Genomic DNA, 26,309 nt, shown 5'->3' on the forward strand with positions numbered 1-26,309 from the left:
TATATTTAGCACTACACACGTCAGTGAAGTAACATCACTCAAGCGTTTTCATGCGTGTAAGTATTACGTATGCTTGCACTGTATAAATGCCATATATTAAAAAGTAAAATGAATAAATGAAAGTTGCCGCACATATATTCCAGCTCAGGCACAATATTAAGAGTTAGTGTAAAGAGCACAATTATTCAGTTATCAGCACATAAGCTACCGCTGTAAATACTTTCTCCTCTAAGCAGTCCCTAAGAAATCTGTCTTTGGAAGTTCACTTTTATGCCTTCATGCATTTCGTGTACACGAGCTGCTGCATTCTCTTAGGTCTGTTCATTTCTGACCAACAGGCAAAATAGCTTTGCCAGTCTTCTGAAGGAAGCGATATTAACTGCAAGCACAATGATGTACACATCTCAGTGCAGTCTTACCTGCAGTCATTCATAATGCTTGCACTTAATACGCACACCTTTTCCCAAGCCCCAGCATGTCCAGCGACACCAATAAGCGTCACATTTGCCTGTTCATTAAACAGAAGGGAGAAAAGACACACTGTCTTAAGCTAAGTGTACACAGAAAACTTTATTGCCCAGCCTCACTGGTAGCTTGCCCAAAGCCCTCTTCAAGTCTTTCAGCTGTCGAATGACTCATTCTGCATCGTGTAGCAATCAATGATAGGTGCCTGAAGTGTTTACAGTAGAAAACCCACAAAGTAATCACACAATGTACCGCTACCCATGTCGAAATATCACACTGCCCTATGAGAACACCACGGGAGCTTCCATTCAATCAAAGGAGCACCAAGTACATAAGTAACAATTGACAAGCTACACAATCTGGACCCGGCGCTGGCCACTTTCCTGTCAAGAATGTGATGTCACATTGATAAGCGCGTGCCGTTTGTGACCGCGAACTACAGGAATAGTGGTGATAACGCGAGAAAAGTGTGCGAAAGAGATGACAATTATTGATGTGCGGCAGAAAAACTCTCCTAATACTCGATTTTTTCTTTAGTGTGGTGAATCAAAATGGACACTACGTAATCTGCATGGATACTGCAAACTTCAGACTGCTGCTTGCAGTGAGTTAAGTGTGTCGAAGAGCCATTGAAAATACACTTTTTCTTAGGGGGAGGTAGGCGAAGTTCTGGTGCTAAGTGACTAACTACTTAAAGGGACCGATAACTGCCCAGAACATGAAATGAGATGATTGCATGGATGGAAAGATTGTCCCTTATAGTGACTCAAACCAACCCTGTTTTTATCATGGAAAGTGGATTTCCATTTTTATTTCTTCATTGAAAATCGTGAAAAATGGCCGGTGGTGTCTCTGGTGGCAAAAACAAACTATCAGGAATGCCCTGTCACATGACCATGGGTTAATGTACACAGTCAAAAATTTATTGATTAGTTATAAATTTTGTTTGATTATTTATAGCAAAAGATAATATTTTATAAAAGCATACATATAAGCTTCCATTAGTAGTACACATTAAAGAGGCGCTGCCTTTTCGTTACTTATGCGCAGTTTCGTTTTCGATTACTTGGCTTGGCGACGCGGTACAAATGCAGGGACGCTCTATAAAGCCACACCGTCTCATCGTAACGGCTTGTTATTTTCAAAAATAGTTGTAAAGCGCAGAATAAACTTGGTTAAGCATAGTTCCAGGAAATCCTGCGAAATAAGAACGACAGCATGCATAGGCTACCAGAAAGATGAACTGATATGGCTTTAGCACAGCTCAGTTTGAGCGCGAAGTAAAGATATTATACAGTCAAGAAGGAAAAAAACAGACGACAGTGTGAGCGCTAACTTCCAACTTTTGTTTATTGCGTACCCTTACAACACGTCATATAGCTCATTCCACATAAGGCCACACACATGACAAAACCACACACGTGTGGCACAGCACACTATCAAGGAAACGTAATTGTGATCTGATTACAAATTATCAATTTATACTAATGCTTCACAGCACGCACTCCAGAAAATTGAGCTCTTTTTGATATAATGCGTTGTAAGGGAATGCAAAAAACAAAAGTTGGAAGTTAGCGCTCACACTGTTCTTTCTCCTTCTTGACTGTATAGTATAGTATAGTTTCCCCTTCTTTCCTTCACGCTCCAACTGAGCTGCGCTAAAGCAATATCATTTTATCATGCACCAACTTACCCAGTCAGCAGTACTCGTCCACCAAAAAGGCTACCGGCATCGCTATCAATACTCAGCATTGCCGGATGAAAAGGCACTACCGTGTTAGAGCCTTTCAGATCGAAAAATACTGCTTATAAAATGACTACGAGCTCTTGGGATTAACTACTGCAGCTACGATCACTACGTAGAGTAAGCTTTCTGTCGCGCAGAAAAAAAGTGGATCGAAAAAAGTCAGTTGCCGGTCCCTTTGAGGGCAGAAGTTTGACTGCAGACCATTAGCATTCATATTGGACAAATGGTGCTAAAGCAAACAGCTCCTGAGGTGGGTACCATGAAACACAGCACCCGTGCATCATCACCCTCACAGTTGTCCTGTACGTCAGGGCTATTGTTTTATGCAACACGGCAGGTATGTTCTATCAGATGTGCGAGTTCTCAAAGGGGTCCTCCAACACTTTCCCAAGTAATCATCAAATAGCTTCCTTAAAAGCTATTATAGCCTCATGAATAGACTGAAATATTTTTAGAATCTATCAAGCATGGGCGAAGTAACAGGACTTTGTCGTAAGCTTCAAGCACTTTCTTTCTCCTTTCGTACTAGCAAGCACGTTGAAAGCTATATGCAGGGAGGGGAATGACAAGGCAGCAAAAAGATGCGACCCTTCCTCAGCATGTGTCCTTTAGGCCTTAGCACTCTTTTCTTCTTTAACTGTGTGGCTTACTTTCGCGAGCACGCACGTAGCGGCATTCTGTGGAAGTTACGGCAACTATGACGCTCACAATGCTCAAATCAGCCAATACTCATGCACTTAGGTTTGTAGCATCATTTGTCCAGAGAAGAAGGAACGATTTATAGGCGACATTGAGAATTGATTGTAAATTCCTGGCCATGGGCTGCACTGCAATGTTTGGCGTACGTGTTCTCAGGAGCATTGACTACAGATACGCAGCGTTTGCCACCCCTGCTTAAAGTGCTGCAGGGCCCCTGTGATAGGTAAACTTTGACATCATATGACTTTGAAATGCACACAGTGCATGAATATGATAAAGGCTATTTGGCTATTCGATTTGTTATAATGGTAGCTTGGAATAGCTTTAAAAATATCCATATCCACACTGTTCCTACCATTCTTCAATTGAGTTGATCAGAATGACAGAACAAGTACCATTGAGATTACGACAATGCCAATATTAATGGCTGTATGAAAGACTTTCTAAATTATTCACTAGCAACCACAGATGCATATGCACTAAGTAGGTAATTCAATGTGCTCAAGTTGCTAAACACTGAGCAAAAAGGAAAAAGAGTAACATGTGACCAGCGGCAGGTTTGCATAGTTTTTATGTGATATGCCAAGGTCCACTGACAAAAAAACTAGTGGCTCTCTCCGGATGCTATTGTGCAGTTATTGCAGCAGTCTCGAGGCAGTCTTGTTCTAACTAGTTTTCGGTGTATTATTCAATTTTTGTAACGCTTTAACATTTGTTCCTCCTGCAATGATATCAAATGGGATTGCCTGTATTGTTCAATAAATAAACAAGTAAATAAATAATGTGAAAAGCACAGCATCTTCCGGGCACCCAAAGATGTATACTCATGAGCCCATACCATACTTTTAGCTAGGATTCTTAAACATTTTCAAAGCACATAGATGTTGAATGCAGTTTTGACATAAATTCACCTGATGAAGTGTTTTAACCAAGTAAGGACAGTGTCTCTTGCTCCACAACACACCACTCAAACGCAAAAACGTAGGCAAAGCTCTGTGTACTCGATTAAGGACTTGAACTGCCTTCCACCTTATCACAAACAAGATGTGTTACTCAAGGCTAGAGCTGCTATGCTTTGCAGACAACGTTTCAGTGCTCAACCATAATGGGGGCAATAAAACAGATTATGCCTGTAAGCCAAAAAGATATTTGGTATCACCATGACGATGCATCCATGATCACACTAATGCACAAAACAATAGTGCCAGGAATCTGGCCGATTGGCAAGAGATCTTTTGCCGAAGCCATTCAATGCACACTACTCAGAGCACGCACTGCTATGTTCTGAACATTATGCATGGTTCTGCAGTTTGGTGGTGTTCAGCTACAGTTGCTACTACTGTAGTGAAGTACATGCTGTGTGACGAATTTCCTGCACTGCATTTGTATGAGCTGCACTCTGTGAAAACTTCCACACTGTGATAACCAGACTCAAAAATAAAAAGCAGCAGGTGCCAATTACAGAACTGTGGTGTCCTTAGGTCGCCTGCAACAGTATTGAATAAAAAGTTCATCCACTCTGAAAAGATATTGTTCCGGGAATATAATACAAGCATACACTATTGCTAGGATGCCTACAACAATTCGAAAGCCGTCTTGGATAAGTCATCACAGAGTGCATCGGCATGCTAAACTGCCTAGACATCGTATATGGCTAATTGATGGTTGCCAAGCAAATAATTCTAGCATGTACTGGAGCATTTTTAAATCAGTATTAATTTTCAAGCACTGAAATCACGAGGCAAAGCTACACCTCTATAAAAAAACAGACATGCCAAAACATTTAGGAAATGTCGTACCTGAAAAAAAAACCTTCAAGCAGTGCCACATTCTTCATACATTCTTACATAACACAATCAGCTGATTACAAAGTGATCTTATTTTAAAATAACTCGTTCCTGGGCTAGTGCTAGTTGCAAGAAGTCATCATAGTTCGAAACTCGACACAAAATGGAATCATATCTGCCACAGGAAAGACAACTTTTAAACATCTAAAACTCTTGGCAACCAACAATTTAGTCGTGAGCCTAAATTTCATGTAGTGTGAATGGATAGAAGCAGTGCTTGCTGTCTAGTATGGACCCGTCTCACGTTTACAGGTATTTGTGTCATTGAGCACCAGTCCAAGCAGGCAATCAAGGAGCTGCTCACCAAGAATGTTATATACTTTCCCCGAGAGTAAGCTTGCATTCAACACAACATTTGACATCTTTGTGTTTTTTGTTTCATCAAAATAAAGCTGTAATGTGCACAGCTTCTGCTGAACTTAAGCCACGGAGTGATGGTCATTCACTCTGGCTGGGCCTTCCAGTAGCAATTATGGTGCACTGAAGCTCTAGAAAATTGGGGTAACCTCAACAAAACACCGGTGCACTGACAGTTTTACATGAACAGTGCAGTTTCAGGTCCCACATGCTATGACTTAGAAATTCTGGTAAAGCATGCATTCGTAAACACGAGATGGGTCCAGCACGCTTGCCTGCCATGCCTGCAGCGCCGCTGGGCATCCCGAACAACTAACCAATTGTGAAGTATTTTTATCGACCTGTCCTTCCTGGGCCACAAACACCACTAGATCTGGAACCGCCAGCCCTCAACAGCAGCAGCACTCACCGCGGAGCGTGGGCAGTGCTGGCAGCGGTACAGGCATGGTCAAGCCTGGCACCAAGCTGAGTAGCGCAGCCGACATCACCATGTCACCCACCTACCAGATGATCCATGGCGAGGAATGGCGCGACATCCGCAAAAGCGATCTCCAGGAGCACCGGCCAGTCCAGAATCAGTTGTATGCTGTGCAGCCGGACTATGGCAATGCGATTAACGCGTTCGGCGCACCCAAGGGACGCATCCAGCAGTCCAACAGCTTCAAGACTATCATGTCCACTGTCATGACACCAAAGCTGCTCTAGAGCAACTACCTTTGATGTATGCTCCTGTACACGAACTCACGTTCACAGAGCCACACAAGGTTAGAGAAGGTCAATGTGAATGTGCTTTTTTACTTTCTTTTTTTGTCCAGCAAAATGTGTGAGTCTTTACAAACTTGAGTTCGTCTACAAAACCCCGTTACAGGAGTGCCTTTAACCTTCAAGATTGCACAAAGAAGCTGGCGAGGTCACTGTTGAAAGCCCAATGTTGTGATGCACACGAGGTCCAGAGGCACCAAGAAACAAATGCTTACACAGTGTCCTCCAGCTGGAGAGAGGCAATTTGCAACAATTTTGTGCAGGTCCTTTCATTCAGGTGACGTAGTCAAAGCCATTTGTGCCAAACGATTGCAGTTTCACGATTGAAGGTACCAAAAGAAACAATTGTGATCTGTGATCCTCAAGACAACTTCAAATTAAAACTTGGCAAGAGAGCTAATGAATACAATGAATTAGTGTTTCTGGATATCCAAGATGCCATCAAACATCAGTAATGTAAAGCCAGCACATAAGTGCAGTGTTATTAAAATACCAAATTTTTATGATTTTGTTTAAAGGTAATAAAGACAGCTGTGAAAATATTGGCATGTAAACTCACGGCAAATACAAGAGGTTAGCCACTTAGTTATGATTGTCAAAATAGTGAATATACAGCTCATTTCCCCACAAACCCTGAATCTCTCTGTTGCTTTCAAAGAAGAAAAATGGTTTGCAAACAAGCTTCAGCCCAGCAAATTAAATGGTCCATGCAGCCAAAATAGTGCTTCTGAGATTGTAGAGGTTCAGTGTTTGTTGTGGTATGTTGCATACAACATGCTACTATAACTGAATACTAAGATAAGATTGAGAACCAAATCGGTTCAAGACGGATGAGCTAAAAAATTCAAAAGGTCATAACCACCCATCAGCTACACTGACCATCATTGTATCTCGCTCCAAGACAATTGTGCTTGTTGGTGATTGTGGATGCTAATGTTTTCTTGCTTTGGAAGGAATGCCATATAAGAGTTCAATGCTTTTGCGTTGCGCTGGGTGTTCGATAGTAGGGTAGTTCACAAGGATGCCCTTTCATTTCTTACAATATACCGATTCTCTATATTTTCTTTTGAGTGAGACATTTTTTTCTGGACACCACACATAGCGAAGTGCTTCTGCAGTAAGGCACGATATGGCAGGTTTACTTTTTTTTAACTGCATTTTCTTCTGTTTGCAATTTTTCTCTTTGCTGCAAATGTCATACGATTGTTTCCCTGTCATCCAATCCTTCTGTTGGCAAATATTCATTTGAATGGCCTTCTCAAATGTGCACTGATATAGTAAAGTATACACTGACAAACTATCCATCAAAAGAACCAGTTGAAGTTGAACAAGATCCCTCGGTGCATACCAAGGCACACATACATATTGCATTTTTGAGGAAAAAAAAGTGTGATACCGATGCTGCTATGGCTTGACATAAGAAATGATATGGATTGACTTCTAAGAAACAAACTATTTATAAGGCGTAGAAGTGTCATGTAGTAGCTTAATTACACACAGCAATGGAATGTTCAGCTGTACGCAGGTTTATTTGTCACTGTACAGTAAATTATTGAAATAAATCTCTTACAAACCAACATGTTCCATTTTTTCTTTCCTGAAGTGAGACAGACGTTCCTGGTCACCATGTATCCACATGCTGTTCTCATTGTGAATAAATGCAATCGCATTAACTACATTTTATTTTTCACTAGAATAAGAAGCATTCTCAAGGTGCAGTACAAAACACTGCTCACATCTATGAGATAAAATGATAGGGTTAGAACACAGAAGAGCTGCAAAATACTATAGTCACATATGAATGACCACAGTACTGCTTTTAGGATAGACTCAAGTGGAGACTGAATAAAGCTAATTGAGATTACTGAACACAGTGCAAAGGCACATTAAGCTAATGCCATTGAGCTTGCACATAAATGGACAAAATAAAAAAATTTTCAAAATAATGACAAATACAGAACCCATGACGGCAAACAAGAAGAACACCTAGCAACAACTAATGAGTGTCACAGGAGTGTGGCGAGACGTTTTTCATTTAGAACAATAAAGGTTTTAAATAACGAAGCCACAAAAGCTTTGTTTGATAAGCTTGTTCACAAATCGAAAGTGACAAATTACAGACAACTGTAGTGTTTTGCTTCTGTGAGAAGTCTACCATGCAGCAAGACAAAGCAATACATAAATGCAGTTTATCTTCATTTTCCATGCCAGCAAGATATCATTCTACTACAATGAAACAGCAAGTTATCTCAGAACATATCTATACATCAGGTACCTCTCTGAACCCCTCAGACAGAAAAGATACCCACATTGTCACAAAATTAGAAAGACAGCACAAGCGAATACAACTTAAAACATTTGATTGATTTGTGGGGTTTAACGTCCCAAAACCACCATATGATCATGAGAGACGCCGTAGTGGAGGGCTCCGGAAATTTTGACCACCTGGGGTTCTTTAACGTGCACCCAAATCTGAGTACACGGGCCTACAACATTTCCGCCTCCATCGGAACAACTTAAAACATGGACACAAACAATCAGACCAATACACACAACCAGAAACACACGTGCAGTAGTTAAGAACATGCTATGTGACTGCAGTTAGCATATTGCTGATTTCACAAAGAAAAAAATGCTAAAGGCTTATGGCAAATGTAGTCAGTGAACCAACTACTCTCAACAGCATGCTAAGCTGCAACAAACAATCAATTAAAGCCATGATCAATGTGACATTGCAGTGATAACTGAACCTCGTATATTTTCATACACTTCTAGTGTAAATATGCTTTAAGGTGCTTAAAGAGTTGCTTATCTGAGTTACTTTACTTCGCTATCACAACTTGTCCAGAATTGAAAAAAAAAAAACTATGGTGATTCAGATAGAAACGACACCGAGATTGCACTGAGAACAGCACCCTACTTATGAAACCGTAAAAATATCACATATGGAGGACGATGGCTCAAAATTGCTGATCTGCTACAACGACTGACTCACAAAATATCTATACTCTCATAAATACAAGTACAAAAAACTTGTAAGGAAAATGTGACTTTGCCTCATAATGCATTTAGGAATAAAGTGAACACTGAAATTTTTGTGCACAGGCATAAATGAAAATTTCACTAGTATCAGGTACCACTTGGGTGGCGTGTACATAATATCAACTGTTACAAAACACCAGCCATTAGTCACAAAAGCAAAATATGCAAGCACTTCCAAGAGAAGAATAACTTGATATTTGCATCCACCACTTCAGTGCCTGGTATGCAATACTCATTGGTGCGGAAGACGATCACTCTAAGGCATCAGTCTAAATGCGAAATCATATTTCTCATCTGCAATATTTCTGGTAAAAGAGAGCTCACCTGCCACACAACGTGTGTTAATGAGAACAAAGCGATCAAAACTTTTATAACCAAACAAATCGGTGACATCATACACTGACTTGTAAAAAAAGTGGGCGTAAAAAGCCTGTATATTTTCAAAAATTGTGTTTGGAAGCAACAAAGCAAATGCTACATAAAAGTATGGTTGCTTACAGCCCATTCATTGCATCCATATTGACTACAGAAAACCACAGCAGCACTCTCACCAGCTTCAGAACAGCATATACCATGAATGAAAAAGTGATCATGAACAACAAAACATGGTATCAGACCTCACTTGTACTCCTGGTTGATAGTCCGGCCAATGATAAGTCGACGAATTTCACTAGTTCCTGCGCCAATCTCGAACAGCTTGGCATCACGAAGTAGCCGACCCGTCGGGTAGTCATTGATGTAGCCATTACCACCTATAAAAATGTCACCAAAGAGAAAACACAAAATGCAACACCAAGCCAGGTGAGGTGATGCAATATACGACTAGTCAGTTTATGAAGCGCATGCTATACCAGGCAGGAAGAGAAATTTAGGTCCATGAAAGAAAAAACTAAATCTTCCGCGCATTAGGATTTGAACCCAAAAGTGCAACACACTAGTAGGTATCATGATGTGCAGACACTGCCATAAGGCTGATTATTGTTTTCTCTAATTGGGTACGATCACTGGAAGATGAAATGCCTCATCAGCAAAATTTTTTCATATTTTAGTGACACCATTCTTGGGCCACTGAGTAAGACGTTACTGTGTAAAAGGGATCTAAAACTAAATATGCTGTAAAGGCATTCAACTCCACTCAGTGATGATTCGCAAGGGCGACAGCTGAGCCTGAGCACGAACTCCCAGCATGGGCAGTGTTCTTTCAGAAAGGAATTAGAAATGATGACCCACTAAACGTTGGAGAGGAACAATGCTTAAATGCTGGAGAGAGTAGCTTTGGTACAATGTTTAAATGTATTTTAACACATGCCCCATTTCTATTTGAATACACCTCTCGCTGAATGAGAACATTTCACCTACAAGCTTAAACAATTAACTAAATTCGTTGTCACATAGGATGAACATAAATGCAAGTGTATGGATTCCATATGTGATTGTACAATATTTAATCATGCAATAACTCTATACGAGATTCCACCTACTTTTTAATGCTTACAACACCTGTATGTGTGTGTAAAACACACACAAAAAAATAATTGGGTGTTATTTGCTAGTGAATGAATTATCTTAAATTGAAATCTGACTATGTAAACGCACTATGCAAGTTGTCCGTCCAGTTTATTCAGCTTAAAATGGTCCTAAAATTTATTTCTAAAGAATCGGACATTTATCTGACAATTAAACCAGATAAAATTCTCGATGCATAGAAGTTACACGTAGTAACTGAGCACATGAAGTGACTTTCTCTCTCCTTTCATCTCCATGAGCACGTCAAAAACTGCACAAAGGGGCAGGGCCCTGCCAAAAAGCTACATGACCACTCATTATGGCTTTGGGCAATTTCTTTTTTTCTTTTTTTTCAACATTACGCTGTTCACTTTCTAGAAAAGCCTCAGGCTGTCCCAATCTTGGTGGTACATCAACTACATATACAGTACCAACCAGAGCACATGGTTTTGAGCCATTGAGTAGATTCATAGCTCATTGCAGCACATGGCAGCACTCTGTGCTTGCTGCGGTACCTACACTACACCCTGGAATCACAAGAAAATTATTGTCATGCATATAGCACAGTGTCAGTGCACATGTTAAAAGACAGGGCATTAGAACATAGACACAAGAGAAAAATGATGACACCACGAATGCCAGCGTTCATTAATTAAAGTAGAGTGTTAAGTAAGTGCATGACAGGTAAAAACTCATTAAAAAGGACAGAAGATGGCACACAGAGTGAGCAGTGCCATGAATTCAGTTATTTTAGAGTTGATGCCTCAGGAAGCCAACACTAAATGCTCACCAAACCATGCAGTGGCTACAGAACATATTGTCATACAAAAAAAAAGTTATATACACAGTTAAACAGACATGTTTGTAGCTCATACCCTCCTTGCCCTTCTAGTAGTGTGATAAGTTTCCAGTTCAGCTTGTTGCAACATATCTACACTCCAAGAATTTTCATCTCACAAAACTGCAGTTTACACATGCAAGCTGAACAGCTAAAGGCTCATTACCTTCCTGCTTCGAAGGCCTTTTGTGCTGCCAGGCCCAGTCATTACATCTGCAATTTGGGCTTACGTACATTTTACAACACGACAGTGAGATGGCATACATGTAAATGATTGCAGCGGTGCAGCTCATGTAGCATTTTGTGTGCTTCTTTTTTGCATTCATGCTTTTCAAAATTTTTTTTTCATACTTAGCAAACATGTGCACACCGACTAGCCAGCTTTTACAAAGTGGAAATGACAACTGGTAAACCATGTTTGCTTCCCACCTTCAGGTTGTGCGACAACCTGTCAATATATGGTAACATTCTAGCTTTCCACCCACATGACGGATACTGAGTACTAATATAGCGTTGCCACCATGTTCACACAACCTGTCACAGAGGCATTTATTGACAGTCTAATAACTTTCAGTCGTGCTGAAACTTTAAAACCAGGCAAGGTCAAAGGATAGGGCACAATGACCACCCGGTAAAACAGCATATATATTGCATCGTCACTGCAGTTGCCACTAAGTTCCAGGTGCGATCATTTAGCAGGGATAAAAAAAAAATTTTGGCAATCAAATTCAGGGGTGCAACCTTTATGTATGTGCATCCATAATGTGAGTAAGTATGATAATGCCTGCTCTTAAATTTAGAACTTACAGAAAAAAAAAGAGAACTATAAACAGCTGCTTATAAGACAAATGCCGCTCATGAAACTTTCACGTGTGGCCAAGTATTCGGTGCTCCAACATGCATAAGGCAACATTATCAGATCCCGAACAGGCCTCTGTATAGTATGTCAAGAACCATAGTGTTATCCATGCCTTCTGATGCCAAATGTCAGTTCCATACCATTGCCAGCTTAAATGACTGCAAATCAAAAATGCATCTGAAATTTGTTTTTTTTTTTTCTTTTAACCTGGAGATTGTGTAAATATGTGCAGCTGGGCAGGCGAGCATATATATTCTTTTCAGCAAGTTTGACAGCATCATAATGGCACAGCTTTTTATTGCTGCATTTTCCATTCATACAATGTGATTATAAAATAATGTGAGGATTCAGAAAATAAAGAATATAAATATGATTAAAGCGTGAACTCATGGTTTGCAATTCAGCAAAAAACTTAGACCGTTTTTAAAACACAACTATAACATCACCAAGATCAAATCACCAACAAGCTAAACGAACGCCTCCTAGAAAAACACTATGCTTGGAACGTCCCTAGCTTTGCCATTAGAGAAACGCTGCCACACGTTTTGAGCAGGCACTGTGTGGTGGTGCTAGTGACTGTACCGCCAGAGCCAGCAAGAGCGACGATGTTGGCAACATTGTGTCAATGGAACGATGCAGCTGGCTGCTTCGTGCGGGCTGTTGGTGGCACGTTCGGGAAGTGCGTTGGAGGAGCACCAGTTCAACAAATGCCAGTCATTTCGTGGTAGAAAGCTCGGCTACAGTTTAAGAGCTTTTCACGACAGGGGTTTTCTTTAAAGCAGCTTTGCGGCAGCGTTTCTGTCAGTTACTCCTTAGTGCACAATACAGTGATACGTGTTGACACCCTGTCATCTCCCGAAATCGCCTCAAGTCACTGCTCATGCAAATAGCTCTCCGAAGGTATCTGTGGGCATTTGGGCACGCAGCAAAACTGGATCTCTTGGCAAGATGAACAGACAGCTCGAAACGACGTCACTTTTCCTATGAACGCATGACCTCAAGGCAAGAAAAGCCCGCCAAGAACAGGAGTTGTAACTTTTTTTTTCATGCGTTTATTTCCCTCAAAGTCTGTTTATTTCCACAGCATCATTTTGAACTCGTTTACGACATCTCATTGCTAGCGCGTTCGAGATGAGTTTCATTGCGCTCTAGTTTGATCAATTCCTCCATTGGTTTCAATAATGCTGTCATTCTTACCGCCGATACGCGTCGCATCATTTGCTCGAGTTACGAGCAACGCCCCTTCAGGATGCAAAAAGCCGCTGCGAGAGGCTCCGGCAACTGTACCGGGTCGATCGGGTGGAAAGGAGGAAAACGGAAAGGGTTGGTCAGCGCTTTTGCGGCTCCCATCACAGGCATAGTCTCCTCTAAGAGGCATTGGCTAAACACAAGCTGTTATTGCGGTACTAAGACGTGTACGTCTTACTGCCAGGGGACAAACATCAGCAATCAAGGAATTAATGTTAAGCACTCATCAGAAATGCTCCACTCAAAATAAGACAAAAAAACTCACCTAAGCACTGAATGGCATCTAGAGCCATTTGTGTTGCCTTCTCTGCACAGTATAGAATGACCCCAGCACAATCCTGCACATATTTGCAAAAAAAAAAAAATGTTGCACTTCTATCACTCATGTTCATCAAAGGCATCATGTACAAGTGTAAACAATGTACAGGAAATAACATTTTGTTAATGCATATCTTACCACACTGAATTGTCAGCTGGCAACTGTATCTGTATCAACTCAGACTAGCAGGATGAAAAATTGAGGTCCTAAATAGCAAACCGTAAAATCTTGCTCAGGCATCGGCCCAGATTTCAAATCTCTTAAAATGAGGAGGGCCACGCTTGCTCGTGATTATATTCTCATCACTACAAAATATCTAACTTTCTTTTATAAGACCCTGGGGAATAAAGAGGCATGCAACATTCTCAAGTTGTCACTTTCAATGATAAAAACATTTATGGCGACCAGAGCAAGGTTGAACAGCATCTATGAGAGCAGAGGTAGGTCTGATGCAGTGCCAGGCACGGTGCGTAATCTTACCCGACTGCTGAAAATGTTTTCACCCGCCAACAGTTATTATGAAAGTCATGCAAAATATAAATACCAAGGTATTTTCTAAAGTGAATGCCTGGGAACGTAGGCCAGCTTCTTGCTGAATACGAAGTAGCCCAAACAGTCCAGGGCTGCAATTTTGCAGAGATGTGTTCTCTTGTGCTATCTCTTTTCGATATATGGGGTTTAATGTCCCAAAACCACCAACTATATGATTATGAGAGACGCCGCAGTGAAAGGTTCCGGAAATTTAGACCACCTGGGGTTCTTTAACGTGCACCCAAATCTGAGCACACGAGTCTACAGCATTTTCGCCTCCTTCGGAATTGCAGCCACTGCAGCCGGGATTCGATCCCGCGACCTGCGGGTCTGCAGCCGAGTACCTTAGCCACTAGACCACCGCGGCGGGGCTGTGCTATCTCTTTTCAGAATCTTCAAGCTTTGTCAGTAGAACAACTCTCAGCCAACATTGTCAATGAGATCAGTCAGACATGAACAATGGATAATAAAAAGCTAAAGGAACCACCACACCTCTTAACAACAGCCACTGTCTGCCGCTCTCCTCCCCTCCCCTTTTCAAGCAAAGATACCCGATGCCAGATGGCGTCCCTTGAAACCACTTAAACAAGCTTGTGTCATTCTTTAGCATGCAAATTAATTACAGTCAAGTCCACTGTATAACAATACCATTTAAAACAACATGTCGGATACAACAAACACTGACGAAATGGTCCAATTTTGTGTGCTTTCTATGGTAAAGCAAACCATTTATTGCGATGCTCCAGTGTGGTGGTATCGGATATTCACGACGCCAACTGAGCGCTCGCCACCAATAGGCCGCACCTAGAAATGGTGTTAACAGGGTCAACCTTGAAAGGAGATGTGTTAGTACGACATTGCACACGTTAAGAAGCAGCCGCGTATAGTTCTTTCATTTTCGTCATGCCACACGCGCGAGCCCAAAAAGAAGAAAGCGATGCCCCAAGACCATAACAGTGTGCTATGATGTGTGACATCGCGGCGGAAAGATGGCAAGGTATCATTCGATCACATCCCAAAAGATGCAGACGACGCGCGATGGAGAACAGCGCAAATCAAAAACTTACGCATTGAGAAGAAGGTGACGGGGCACTACGGTAGTTTGCTCTAATCGATTCCCTCCCAACAACAAAATTTTCCTTGGTGAGTACAGCATTATTTCGCTTATTTGGATTGTTATCAATATTCAAGCTTCTCAAAGCATGCAGTATAGTTTTGTTTATATAAGCAAGCACTTTAGGATATTTGTTGTATTACGTATGTGACTGCATTTTTTTACATATGCTTGTTTTGTATACAAGTCGTAGTGCTACTCATTCTCAAATTAAGGTGCTGTAATTGTTCATCTCGAAGATTTTTTTTTTTATTTCACATGTGTATATATATATGCCCACAAATGCACGCATGAAGGTTGCACGTGTGTAGAGTGTGTGTATGTTTCTGCGTATATATCATGTCCGTGTATCCGTAGCGCGAGTAGTATACTTGCATATATCTGCTTTGAATATCAACTACTGCCAACATGAACAAGTGAGTGTATGGAAGCACAAGGCTTTAATCATTAGGAATCTAATAAGAAACAAAAAGGAAGAAGCACTGCTAATACAATCGAAACTACAATTTGTCTCATCTCAAGACACACTGGCCTGGGCCTGTCTCCGTACTGTAATCAAGTGAACGGCAAGCATATTCAGCTTTTGACGGGGCAACAAAACTCAATGGGATACATGCAACCAGCAGAAGAAGTCACAGCAAAGTAACCTTGAAAACTGTTAAGGCCTTGCCTGTAGCAGTGTAGAAACGCAGTGCAAAAGTGCTGGCACTTTTCGGAGAGGCCCGTTGCACATGAGCAGTTGCCTTCTTTAACCTCGGGCTCGCTAGAGAGGTTCGTTATCTTGAAGTAAATGTGATGTGGTGTGTCGAAGAGGCTCTATGTTCGTGCGCACAGCACCACTATTTCCGCTGTTTGGCGAGCAAATTCCTTTGTGACAATAAGAATTAGGCGGTCGGCGGGCAGCTACCTTTCACCTTCAACGAAGCAACACAATCCCACGCCACAATCAAGGAACTTCAGCACAGCGCCAAGCAAAAGTGCTGCATTGACCCGGGTAAGCATAGCCTCTTTGATTTTTCCACCAGTGTTTCCAGCACACAGAGCGTTTTATGGAGTTGCAAATAGCGATAGAATCCGGCTACAGTGTGCGCCAAAAATGGCTCTCTCTGCTGACCGCACTGACGTCATGCGCTGCGATCATGGTGGCTGCAATGTGCCTCACACACTGCCCACCCCTTGGAAAACTAGTCGACGGTGCAGCTTACAGGAAAGCAAGAGGAGGAGGAACTTTCCTTCTGAACTCCCCTATTGGCGCTACCACTCTGGTTTTGACAGCCCACCCGGTTACACCAACATTGGCTTGCAAAACTTACTCGCTCTATTGCTAGTTGCTTGAGCCATGCTGTCATCGTCTTTTTCCATAACTGCTGCCGGTAGAGCAGCCTATTCGGGTATTGCCATCGTTGGAGGCCCAACGAAGGATAAAGTCCCTACAGGACTTATGGCAAAAGACCTCATGCTCAGCTACTTGGAGCACTTATATGCTCTAGTGAGAGATTTGCGCCAGCTTCACATGAAGCATTCAAAGGTTACAGACTAAGCGTTCTCTGCAAATGAGTACACTATTGCACTTCCTTACATGCATGCCAATAAAATGCTTTGATCTTTTAGTATTGTACGAATAGTAAATTTTTAGTTAAAAGCAAATTCAAGGCGAGTAATGATTTGGTTGAATAATTCTGAATCGAATTAGAGTACTATATATATCACATGTTATGAAAAAAAAAAAACAAGCCTATTTACATTGACCCAACAAACTTGTACAGCATTTTTTTTTTTTTTTCAATTGAAGCAAGGCATGTGCAGATGTCATTCTTTTTAGTTCAAAGGAAGTTGAAGCAAATTTGAATAGCAGCACGACTTGACTTCCGTAGAATTCAATTGATAACTGGAAAATACATTGCACTTTAAAATGTACAATTTTTAGTGCATATAAGCTGGTATAACAAGCTTTTCAACTTGAAAAATTGGCAGATCCCACGTACTGTAGGAATCGATGATATACAAAGCACAAATGAGAAAGGTTGATATGTCACTTTAAAATGAGCACAACGTTACGAGGCAGACATAAATTATGCCGTACATGATTTCTATGCCATGATTATCATGTTTGGACTTGTCATTTTCACATCACGTGATACCAGATTTAGTATCACGTGACGTGATATATGGAGCTAGTGAAACGGCTGCAAGCACGCTATGAGCGTAGCACGCAGTCATGTTTTACATGACACGCATATCATGATTATTATGTTTGGATGTATCATTTACCTTCGTCGTCTTTTCATGTCACGTGATACCAAATTTGGTATATGTGGAGTTAGCGGAACGGCCGCGAGCACGCTATGAGCGTAGCATGTAATCATGTTTCACATGACACGCATATCAAGATTATCATGTTTAGACGTGTCTTTTACCTTTATCGTCTATTCATGTCGCTTGATACCAAATTTGGTAGATGTGAAGCAAGCGAAACGGCCGCGAGCACGCTATGAGTGTACCATGTAGTATGTTTTACATGACACGCATCTCATGATTATCATGTTTGCCCCAGTCATGTACCTTCGTCATTCATTCCTGTCCCATAATAAAAAATTTGGTATATTTGAAGCTAGTGATACCAAATTGAGTATCATGTGAAGCTAGTGAAACGGCTGTGAGCACGCTATGAGAGTAGCATGTAGTCATGTGTTACATGACTGACACGCCTATCATGATTATCATGTTTGGGTGTGTCATTTACCTTCGTCGTCTATTCACGTCACGTGATACCAAACTTGGTATATGTGTAGCTAGCAAAACGGCCACGAGCATGCTATCAGCGTATCATGTACCGTAATTACTCACGTAATCCTCGCACTCGCATAATTCTCGCCCCCCCCACATCGCCCAACAAAAATACAATTTCCTTTTTCCTCAAGTAATTATCGCACCCTTAAAAATTGCCAGAATAATTTTGTCTGCTCGTTCCAGCCATTGATGATGATAGCGCACACCATCTGGCGCCATCTCTCAAGCATCAATGTACTATTATTGCACGGAGATTCTATCCAATCCAAACCAAGCCAAGTAGCAAGTGCGCGTTGTGGCGTGTTTTGTATGTTGTGTCAGTAATCTTGTCACGTTATGGGGCCATACTGAAACTACACGGCTGCTTTCAAGTTGAAAGTGATTGGTCATGCAATAAACAACGGCAACAGGGCCGCCGGTAGGCCCTTCGGAGTCAACGAGTTTTGTTTCCGCTACTGGTGACGGCGGCTGAAAGCCACCAAGACGCGTTGGGCCTGCCGTGTGCCTAAGACTGAGATTGATGGTAAACTTTATTTCTTCAGAAGGAAACTGCCGACGATTCTGTTAAATAGCCATCAGCCCAATACTGATGTCCTACGCTTACCGTTTGAGGGCTCCTGTTGACTGATGAACGCTACCGCTATGCCGTAACGCCCGCAAGCTTTGGGTATGATATTCCAATTTTCGACTATTTGCTTGCACTTTTTGTGTCTCAAATGAATCCTGCCTTGTGTTGAACCTGTGCTTTTACTGTTGAAGTAAGTTATAATTAGTACTTCTCAATGCTTGCTCTTAGTTGCTGGTGTGAGAATCCCGATTTGCGGCCAATTTGTTTTCTTTTTCACTCAGTACGTTTTCGTGAAAAGTTCTCCCCACATAATTCTCGCACGCCCAAACTTTGCATCGGTTTTCCGCTTAAAAAAGTGCAAGGATTATGCGAGTATATACGGTAATCATGTTTCCCATGACACGCATCTCATGATTGCATTTCAAAAAAATAATTTGAGGGCAAACACACGACACATTCACGCACACACACAACTAGGCATCAAACACACACAACGCTCATGTTTGCACCTTGGTCTGTGCCTGGGTGTGTGTGTACGTAAATGTGTCGTGTGTTTGCGCTCAAATTAATTTTTTGAAATGTTCAACCAACCAACTTAAGAACAAGTTCTTTTACATGATTATCATGTTTGCACCAGCCATTTACCTTCGTCATCCATTCCCGTCCTGTAATACTAAATTTGGTATATGTGACGCTAGAGAAACGACCGTGAGCGCACCATGAGGGTGGCCTGCAGTCATGGCTTACATGACATGCATGTCATGATTTCCATGCTAGGGCCTGTCACTTATGTTGGCCATGCAGTCATGTCATACAATACCAGTTTTGCAAAATGTGATGTGAACAAAACCACCGCGAGACGAAATGTAAATCATGCCATTCATATGATTTCCATGTTACGACAAGTCCCTTATGCTCCTCATACAGTCATGTATGGCATCGATACCATTATGTATGTACATGAATGAACGGACGTACGGACGTCTACGAACACACATAATGGTATCGATGCCATACTTAACTGTATGAGGAGCATAAGTGACTTGTCGTAACATGAAAATCATGATATGAATGGCATGATTTAGATTTCGTCTTGCGGACGTTGCAAAACTGGTAGATGGACGTCTACGTCCCACTATGCCAAAGTTCACTAAATCACCAAAGTTCACTAAAAAATGCTTCGCATTTAATAATGATGAATCAATGTTAAAGTATCATGTTCATTTAACCTTAAAGTAGGGCTTTGCTGCAGTGCAGATTTCCCCTGGAGAGGTGTTTTTACGGTATAACATCTCTCCCCTGCAGTGAAACCCCCTTTGCAAGAGAGAGAGAGAGAGAGATAAGTTTATTTACAGAAAGGCAGAGAGGTCGGCCTGAGCGATAGCTTGCTCTAGCCTGCTACTCTACACTGGAGGAAGGGAAAGGGGAAAAGAAAGATTAATGGATGACGATGGTGAGATAGAGAGGTGAGTATGTAGTGTTCTTTCTAGCTGAGACACATTTTATAGCCGCGCATATAGTCCAGTTGTTTCCAAAAAGGTTATAACTGCTCTTATGACCGCAGTTGCACTGTTGGTGTCTGGCCAAGGGCCCAACACGGTCTCATCAGTTAATGACCTACTGCGATATAGTTCAATAGAAGAAATCAGAGTTTGTCGTTCACGTGCGTATGCTGGGCAGACACAAAATATGTGCTCAAGTGTTTCTGGCACATCACAGTGTTCACAATTAGGACCGGTGTCACTGCGACCGATGATATGTGCGTAACGTCTTGTGTACGCCACACCAAGACGAATGCGGTGGATCATACTTGTGAGTTGCCGTTTCAATTTAGGGGGCATGCGGAACCTCATTTCCGGGTCCCATTTGTGAAGTCGCTGGTGTCGCCGTTCCGGTTTGGTCCAGTGCTGAAGTGTGTAGCTGCGCATCACGCAGCGAAGCAGGGCGTTCGTGTCAGCTCGTGAAAACGCAATGCGTATTTCAGGGGCACTGCTTAAGGCATTTTTAGCTTCAGCGTCTGCCTCTTCGTTTCCCATCACGCCGCAATGAGCTTTGCAAGAGATTGCATGCGGATTACTGTACAGTAAAGGTTCAGTGATACGAACCTCGCAAGTAACAAAAAATATTCTTATTGTATCCACACACAAAAAAAATAAAAACTTAGCATGCGCCAAATGGAAGCTGGCATGTATATTCATTTATTGTTTTTAGGGCCACAGCAACATCAAGAACAGCTCTTAATGATTGTCAGTAATGTTTCTATACCCGAACAATCATACTTGTACTCGTAAATATACAGCACATGCGTAGAACTAGATGCGCAACGACCAACGAACGCTAAAGCCCCTTCTTATAAGTCTGCTTCTCTGCATGACACCAAAGCACCACATCGAAAGCAACCGACGGAGCACTATGCATAGACAGACGAAGGCCAGAAAAAAATTTTTGAAACCACTATCCTTTGTTATTTTCTCATCGTAGGCGTTACGGGGCTGTTTTTCCCGAGGTTTTCTTAAAATTCGAGTCTCCAGTACAAATTGTAGTTTGCAAATGTGCACGTCCCCAATAATAGTGCATGCAGATGTTTTGAGGCCTACCATATTTACACGACAGTAGGTCGACCCATTTTTTTTATAATTTGACAATCCAATGTTGGGGGGTCGACCTAGAATCGAAAATAAGTTTTGTTTGTTAAGTCTTTCTGAAAATGATCTCCGCGTATTCCCGCAAAGCTAGTATTCTTGCACAGCCTTCAAGTACTGCCGTGAAGCCACCTTTGCACATCAGTGGCTTCACAATGCACCAAAATGTTTTTTTATAAGATGTGCTCACGCTCCTCTCTCTCTTTTTTTTTTCTTATGCCCTACCATTCTCGGGGGTCGACCTAGATTCGAGTCGACTTACTATTGTGTAAATACGGTAACTCTTTCACCAAAACCATCCTCTTCTTCTTCCAGTCTTCAATACCCTCTTACAGGATGTGTGATTGCAACGACATAGCTTGCATAGATGTGACAGGCGCAGTACATCGCTGTCACGAGCACAGCAGCACGCATCAAAACAATGAATGAGGGGGGTAAGGGCAATGCCCACGTCATCTCTCATCAACATACAAAGGCCTCCAAGATTCGCACGCACTATCTCAGAGGATACTACATGCCACTGATGGCCGATCCCACGGTTGCCAACACTGGCAAACTTGGCAGTGCAGTGCGAATATCCACGCTTGGGCTCCCGCGGCCATTCATAATAGCCGTGTCTAAAATGGCAGTGCAGGCGGCCCCTATTTAAAGCTACACCATAGCATAGGATTGTATTAAACATCGCGGGGTGAGAAGCGATTCGCAAAAGCCATCCTCTATTACATTTCAGGCTATGGGGTTTCGCCGGGATACAAAAAACACCAGGCCCGCGCAAGAAGCACAGCACAGTCACCGCATACGCTGGAAGAGCGGCATTTCTAGAAATTGTTGCGGACACCCTAGGGACCACTAATACAGGTACGCTAGCAAGGAGCCTACTATACCATAGATCACAATTTTCGCCAATTCGGGAAACGCCCACTATGCCGTTATCAATGATTTTGCAGAGAAGCAAGGTACCCACTATACATTTGCAAGACATTACATGCACTTTCTTGATGCAGTGGCTGATGACAATAAAGAATTCTGGGTGAGCCCTTTCAACAGTGGGACCCTGACTATACAACTTTCAGGGGACCACGCAAAACCGTCGTGTAATCAGGGTATCGCATAATCACAAAACTGAGAATACAGCCAGTGACACCAGCCTTGCCCAAAAACAAATGGGTACACACAACCGAAATAAGCCCACGGCACGACCTTGTGCCTCTGCTAGGAAGGTAGCTTAAATTATCCTTGCCAGTGGAAGCTAATGGCAGCGTTACTTCGTTGAAAGAGATGCAAGCTAATCTTTATTTTCTATTTTAAGAAGAATGGAATCCAATACACATCTTTCTACCGTTAAATAGAGTCCGAGAATTGCCAATGCATGAAATTGGAACTGAAACCACGTTGCCAATAGCCTCCCATAAAAAAAGTCAGACACAGTGTCATCGCTATCACAAGATGGCGACAAACCACGCGTGTGCACAAAGCGCGACTGAGCTATGCGTGTTGTAATTTCTAACCTTGTCAAGTGCAACTAGTAATGTCCCGTTGTTAGCATGAACGTCAACGACAAGTGAAAGTAATCTTGCATGCTGAAAACAGCTACGCCACGCCCTTATGTGTCCACAATCCTGTGAATGCGAGTGCGACAAAGGCAGGAGATCAGCTGTATGTCGACCAGAAAATGTTTCCATGGACTAAAAATGTAAAAATATCAGCTTTTCGGCCGGCTTGCGCAAGGTACTTTGTGTGGATAGAGTTTGAATAGGTAACGACCCCGGATACATACACACACAATCGCGGTGTGTGTAAAAGTGCATGAACTTCCAGGAGAATAAATTTTCCATTTTAAGAAGACATCTGTCTCACTCCCTACTTTTCTAACCGTCAACCTAGGGGAACGCAAGTTCATCTTTTTGCACTCGTGAATATTTGGTTGACGTTTGATTCGGGTAAAAGTGATTTTTTCTTTTGGACGAAATCTGAATGTCGCCATGAGATGCGAGATCAGCGTAAAATTGTGTCATATAACCAAGATTTTTAATACATCATTTCTTTGAAGATTTTGCCGGGACCAAACCAATTCATCGTAAAATGCTGGTCATCACGAAACCGGGAGACTTATAATAGAAGTTCCACAGTAATGGGTTGGAAGCATTTAATAAGACACTCGTTATGCAATTTGTATTGTGTGACAATTGGCTGTTATTTTACTCTTCTACTACACTATAATACACAGTTAATGGAGTTGCTCCCCGACATAGCATCTATATAGGGTCTTTTTGCAATTTAGTTTGGAGCAGAGGCATTGCTCTGAGTAAAACGCTGGTCTGTCAAGGAACTAGAGTCAAACCCCATTCCGTCTTAAACTTCTTTTCTCAGTTTTTTTTTCCTATTTCACACGAAAGCGGTTACATACACTGGCGGCGGCAGACAACTACAGCGTCAAAAACGGTCTTTGTTGTGATGTCATAATAGCCTTCACTGTAAAAGAAGAATTTTATCCCCCTGGAATTCGTACAAGTCGTATTTATATTTATATCATCTAGGTTCTACTGTACAAATATTCATTCATTTCGAATACTTCCAAATTTCCAGTAATATAAATTTGAATCGAAGCGCATTCGAATACTGTGATATTCATTCGTATATTTGCACACGCCTACTCTTCAGTTGTTTTTTTTCAACCCGCTTATAACAATTATCGGTAATAACAATGAGATTTCCTTGGCACTTGAATGTCGATAGTGGACTGAATAGTAATGCTCAATGTGCAGAATGAGGCTAGGAGGACAAGCCATACAAGTGCAGCGTTTATGATTAAGTACCTTGACTTGGTTTGTTCTGAGCCTTAGTCGAAGTCTGTTGCTAATAAACCGATTAAAGCACAGCTCCTACATTCAGCAGGTACTTGCAAAGAAATAATTTCTTTTATTACTTTGCTATTACATTAATTACTTTTAATCCAAGTAAGTGTCGCTATTTCTGTTTGACTCCATGGACATTGTGGATCCAATGTGGAAACACAAGATGCAAATTATTCACAGACGATACTTTAGGCAAAGCCTGAGTACAACTTTATTCCCCGTTATACAGTTAAACCTGAATATAACAAAATTGATAAAATCTCAGAAAAATTTGTTATAAAGAGGATATCATTATATGCAGGTTGGGTACCAAAATCCAGAAAATAAACACGCAAATAAACAAAAGGGGTACGGAAGGCAGAGCTAACCCAGAACACTTACTTTACAGTATAAAACTGCATTATTATTGCAATAGCAATTATACGGACACTCTCGGCGGGTTTTTGCCGTCGGTGACATGTTCCTTAACAAGTCCAAATTGATAACATGCCCCCGCGCATCACCACTTTCACAAGCGGGTAAAAGCGCATCAGCACTGCTGAAGCAGAGAACAAATGAGTCGGCCCATCCCTATCGCCTGGAAAGTGCATAAGATAACATCTCTTGTGTGTTAAAACTGCTGTAGAATTCTCTAAGTAAACTACCCGTCTTGAACAAGCCTGAAACAATGCGAGGAGAGAAGGGAGGGGGGATCGCTCGAGTATCAATAATGAGCTTGGATTTTGAGGGTGGTGGCCATTGCTGGCGTGCTTGCTATCTAGGCGAGTATCAGTGCGGTTTCAATGCGAAGGGAGGGTGTGAAAAGAGCACTTCACCCTGGAGCAGCCATATTTGCTCACACCAGCGTCTTGTAGGAGTTCCGCGATATCACATCCAAAAGAGTTAGCTGCCAGCCTTACTTCTTAAGATATTACAATTTTTTGCAATAGCATTCATTGTATTGCATTCAACGCGCTGTCGCGTTGCCAGAACTAATGGACTAATCGCGAAAGCTACTAGCCTGCGAATTCGCGGCGCGGCGAAAAACGGAAGTGCGTGACGAGTCGACCTCTGAAGATACGTCGTCACCGTGGTCTCAACGAGTTTCCATCAGCGCCTAATCTGACAACCCCTCGGTGGTGACGACACGGTTGTCCGAAATTTAGAAAATTCACAGTTTCACCGCAAGGGCGAAGCAATGGATAGCAACAACTTGAAATGTAACGCTGAGAAATGCAATCAGATCGAAGCGTGCAGAGTGCTGCTCAAGCACGAATGACGCAGGAAAACAACATACACAGGACGAAAGAGAACTAACATTTACCACTCGACACTTAACACGCTGTTTAAACAAAACAAAAATAACGCACGAAACGTATTCACAAGTACAGATATGAGTGCGAACTAACAAATGCCCCAGTTGTTATTTCGCTGTGTTTGAAAAACGCACTCTTTTCGCAAACGGCGCCTGTCTAGCGAGCGAAGTGAGCTTTGCGCGCCTTCCAACTAAACGCAATCGTACCTGTCAAGGTCGAAGGCGCGCAATTCTTCCCGCTGAAGGATCAGCGCACAAGCATCACCCCCCCCCCCTTCCCCATTCACTGGGCAAAGTACGCGTAGGTGATGAACGCGCGTCGGCGCATCGTGACAAGCTAGACGCCAAGGGTGGGCGGCTTTTTTTTTTTCTTTTCTTCAGTTAGTTTTCATATAGATACTTACACATACACAGTTAATGACGGCTGCGGCGCTGGCAAAAAGACAGCCGAGACTGTCCATATAATTGCTATATCGCAATAAAAGAAAGCAAAGCTGAATGCGTTGGGGGCCCCACGATGCATGTGCAGTGAAACTATGCACGCATGCGCGGCTTCGAAAATGAAAGAGCAAACGACACGGATACCGCACAAAACTATTCGATAAAACGCCCTCCACGCCAGCACGGCCCCACATATGTGACTGAGTGTCACATATGTGGGGCGTGTCACTGCCAACACGCAAAAATAGTTTTTTTTTTTTTAAATTTTGGTTCAGAGTGCACCCGCGGCGGTGAGAGTGGCGGCAACACAGGCTCGTAGGGTGCAGGCCCGCCTGCCGGCAACACACTCACCTGCGCGCAATAACGAGTGCTCGCTCTTGCCTGG

The 26,309-nt window shown here is 42.2% G+C and overlaps 2 protein-coding genes across 3 annotated transcripts in view; one reads left to right on the forward strand and one right to left on the reverse strand.

The window, feature by feature from the left end:
- Window positions 1-6,478, forward strand: part of Zasp66 (PDZ_signaling and DUF4749 domain-containing protein Zasp66) — a 63,114-nt gene extending 56,636 nt beyond the window's left edge. For both annotated transcript variants that reach the window (XM_075879508.1, XM_037434371.2), the window contains exon 6: window positions 5,487-6,478. In XM_075879508.1, the coding sequence (XP_075735623.1) occupies window positions 5,487-5,820 (334 nt within the window). In that variant the 3' untranslated portion in view covers window positions 5,821-6,478. The remainder of the gene's footprint in view (window positions 1-5,486) is intronic.
- Window positions 6,479-9,061: 2,583 nt separating this feature from the next.
- LOC119185292 (isovaleryl-CoA dehydrogenase, mitochondrial) overlaps window positions 9,062-26,309 on the reverse strand; it is a 53,565-nt gene continuing 36,317 nt past the window's right edge. The window contains exons 11-12 of the mRNA XM_075879509.1: window positions 13,636-13,708; window positions 9,062-9,671 (exon numbers count right to left, since the gene is read on the reverse strand). Of these exons, the coding sequence (XP_075735624.1) occupies window positions 9,538-9,671; window positions 13,636-13,708 (207 nt within the window). The 3' untranslated portion in view covers window positions 9,062-9,537. The remainder of the gene's footprint in view (window positions 9,672-13,635; window positions 13,709-26,309) is intronic.

The sequence above is a fragment of the Rhipicephalus microplus genome, chromosome X (genome assembly GCF_043290135.1).
Source record: "Rhipicephalus microplus isolate Deutch F79 chromosome X, USDA_Rmic, whole genome shotgun sequence".
Lineage (NCBI taxonomy): Eukaryota > Metazoa > Arthropoda > Arachnida > Ixodida > Ixodidae > Rhipicephalus > Rhipicephalus microplus.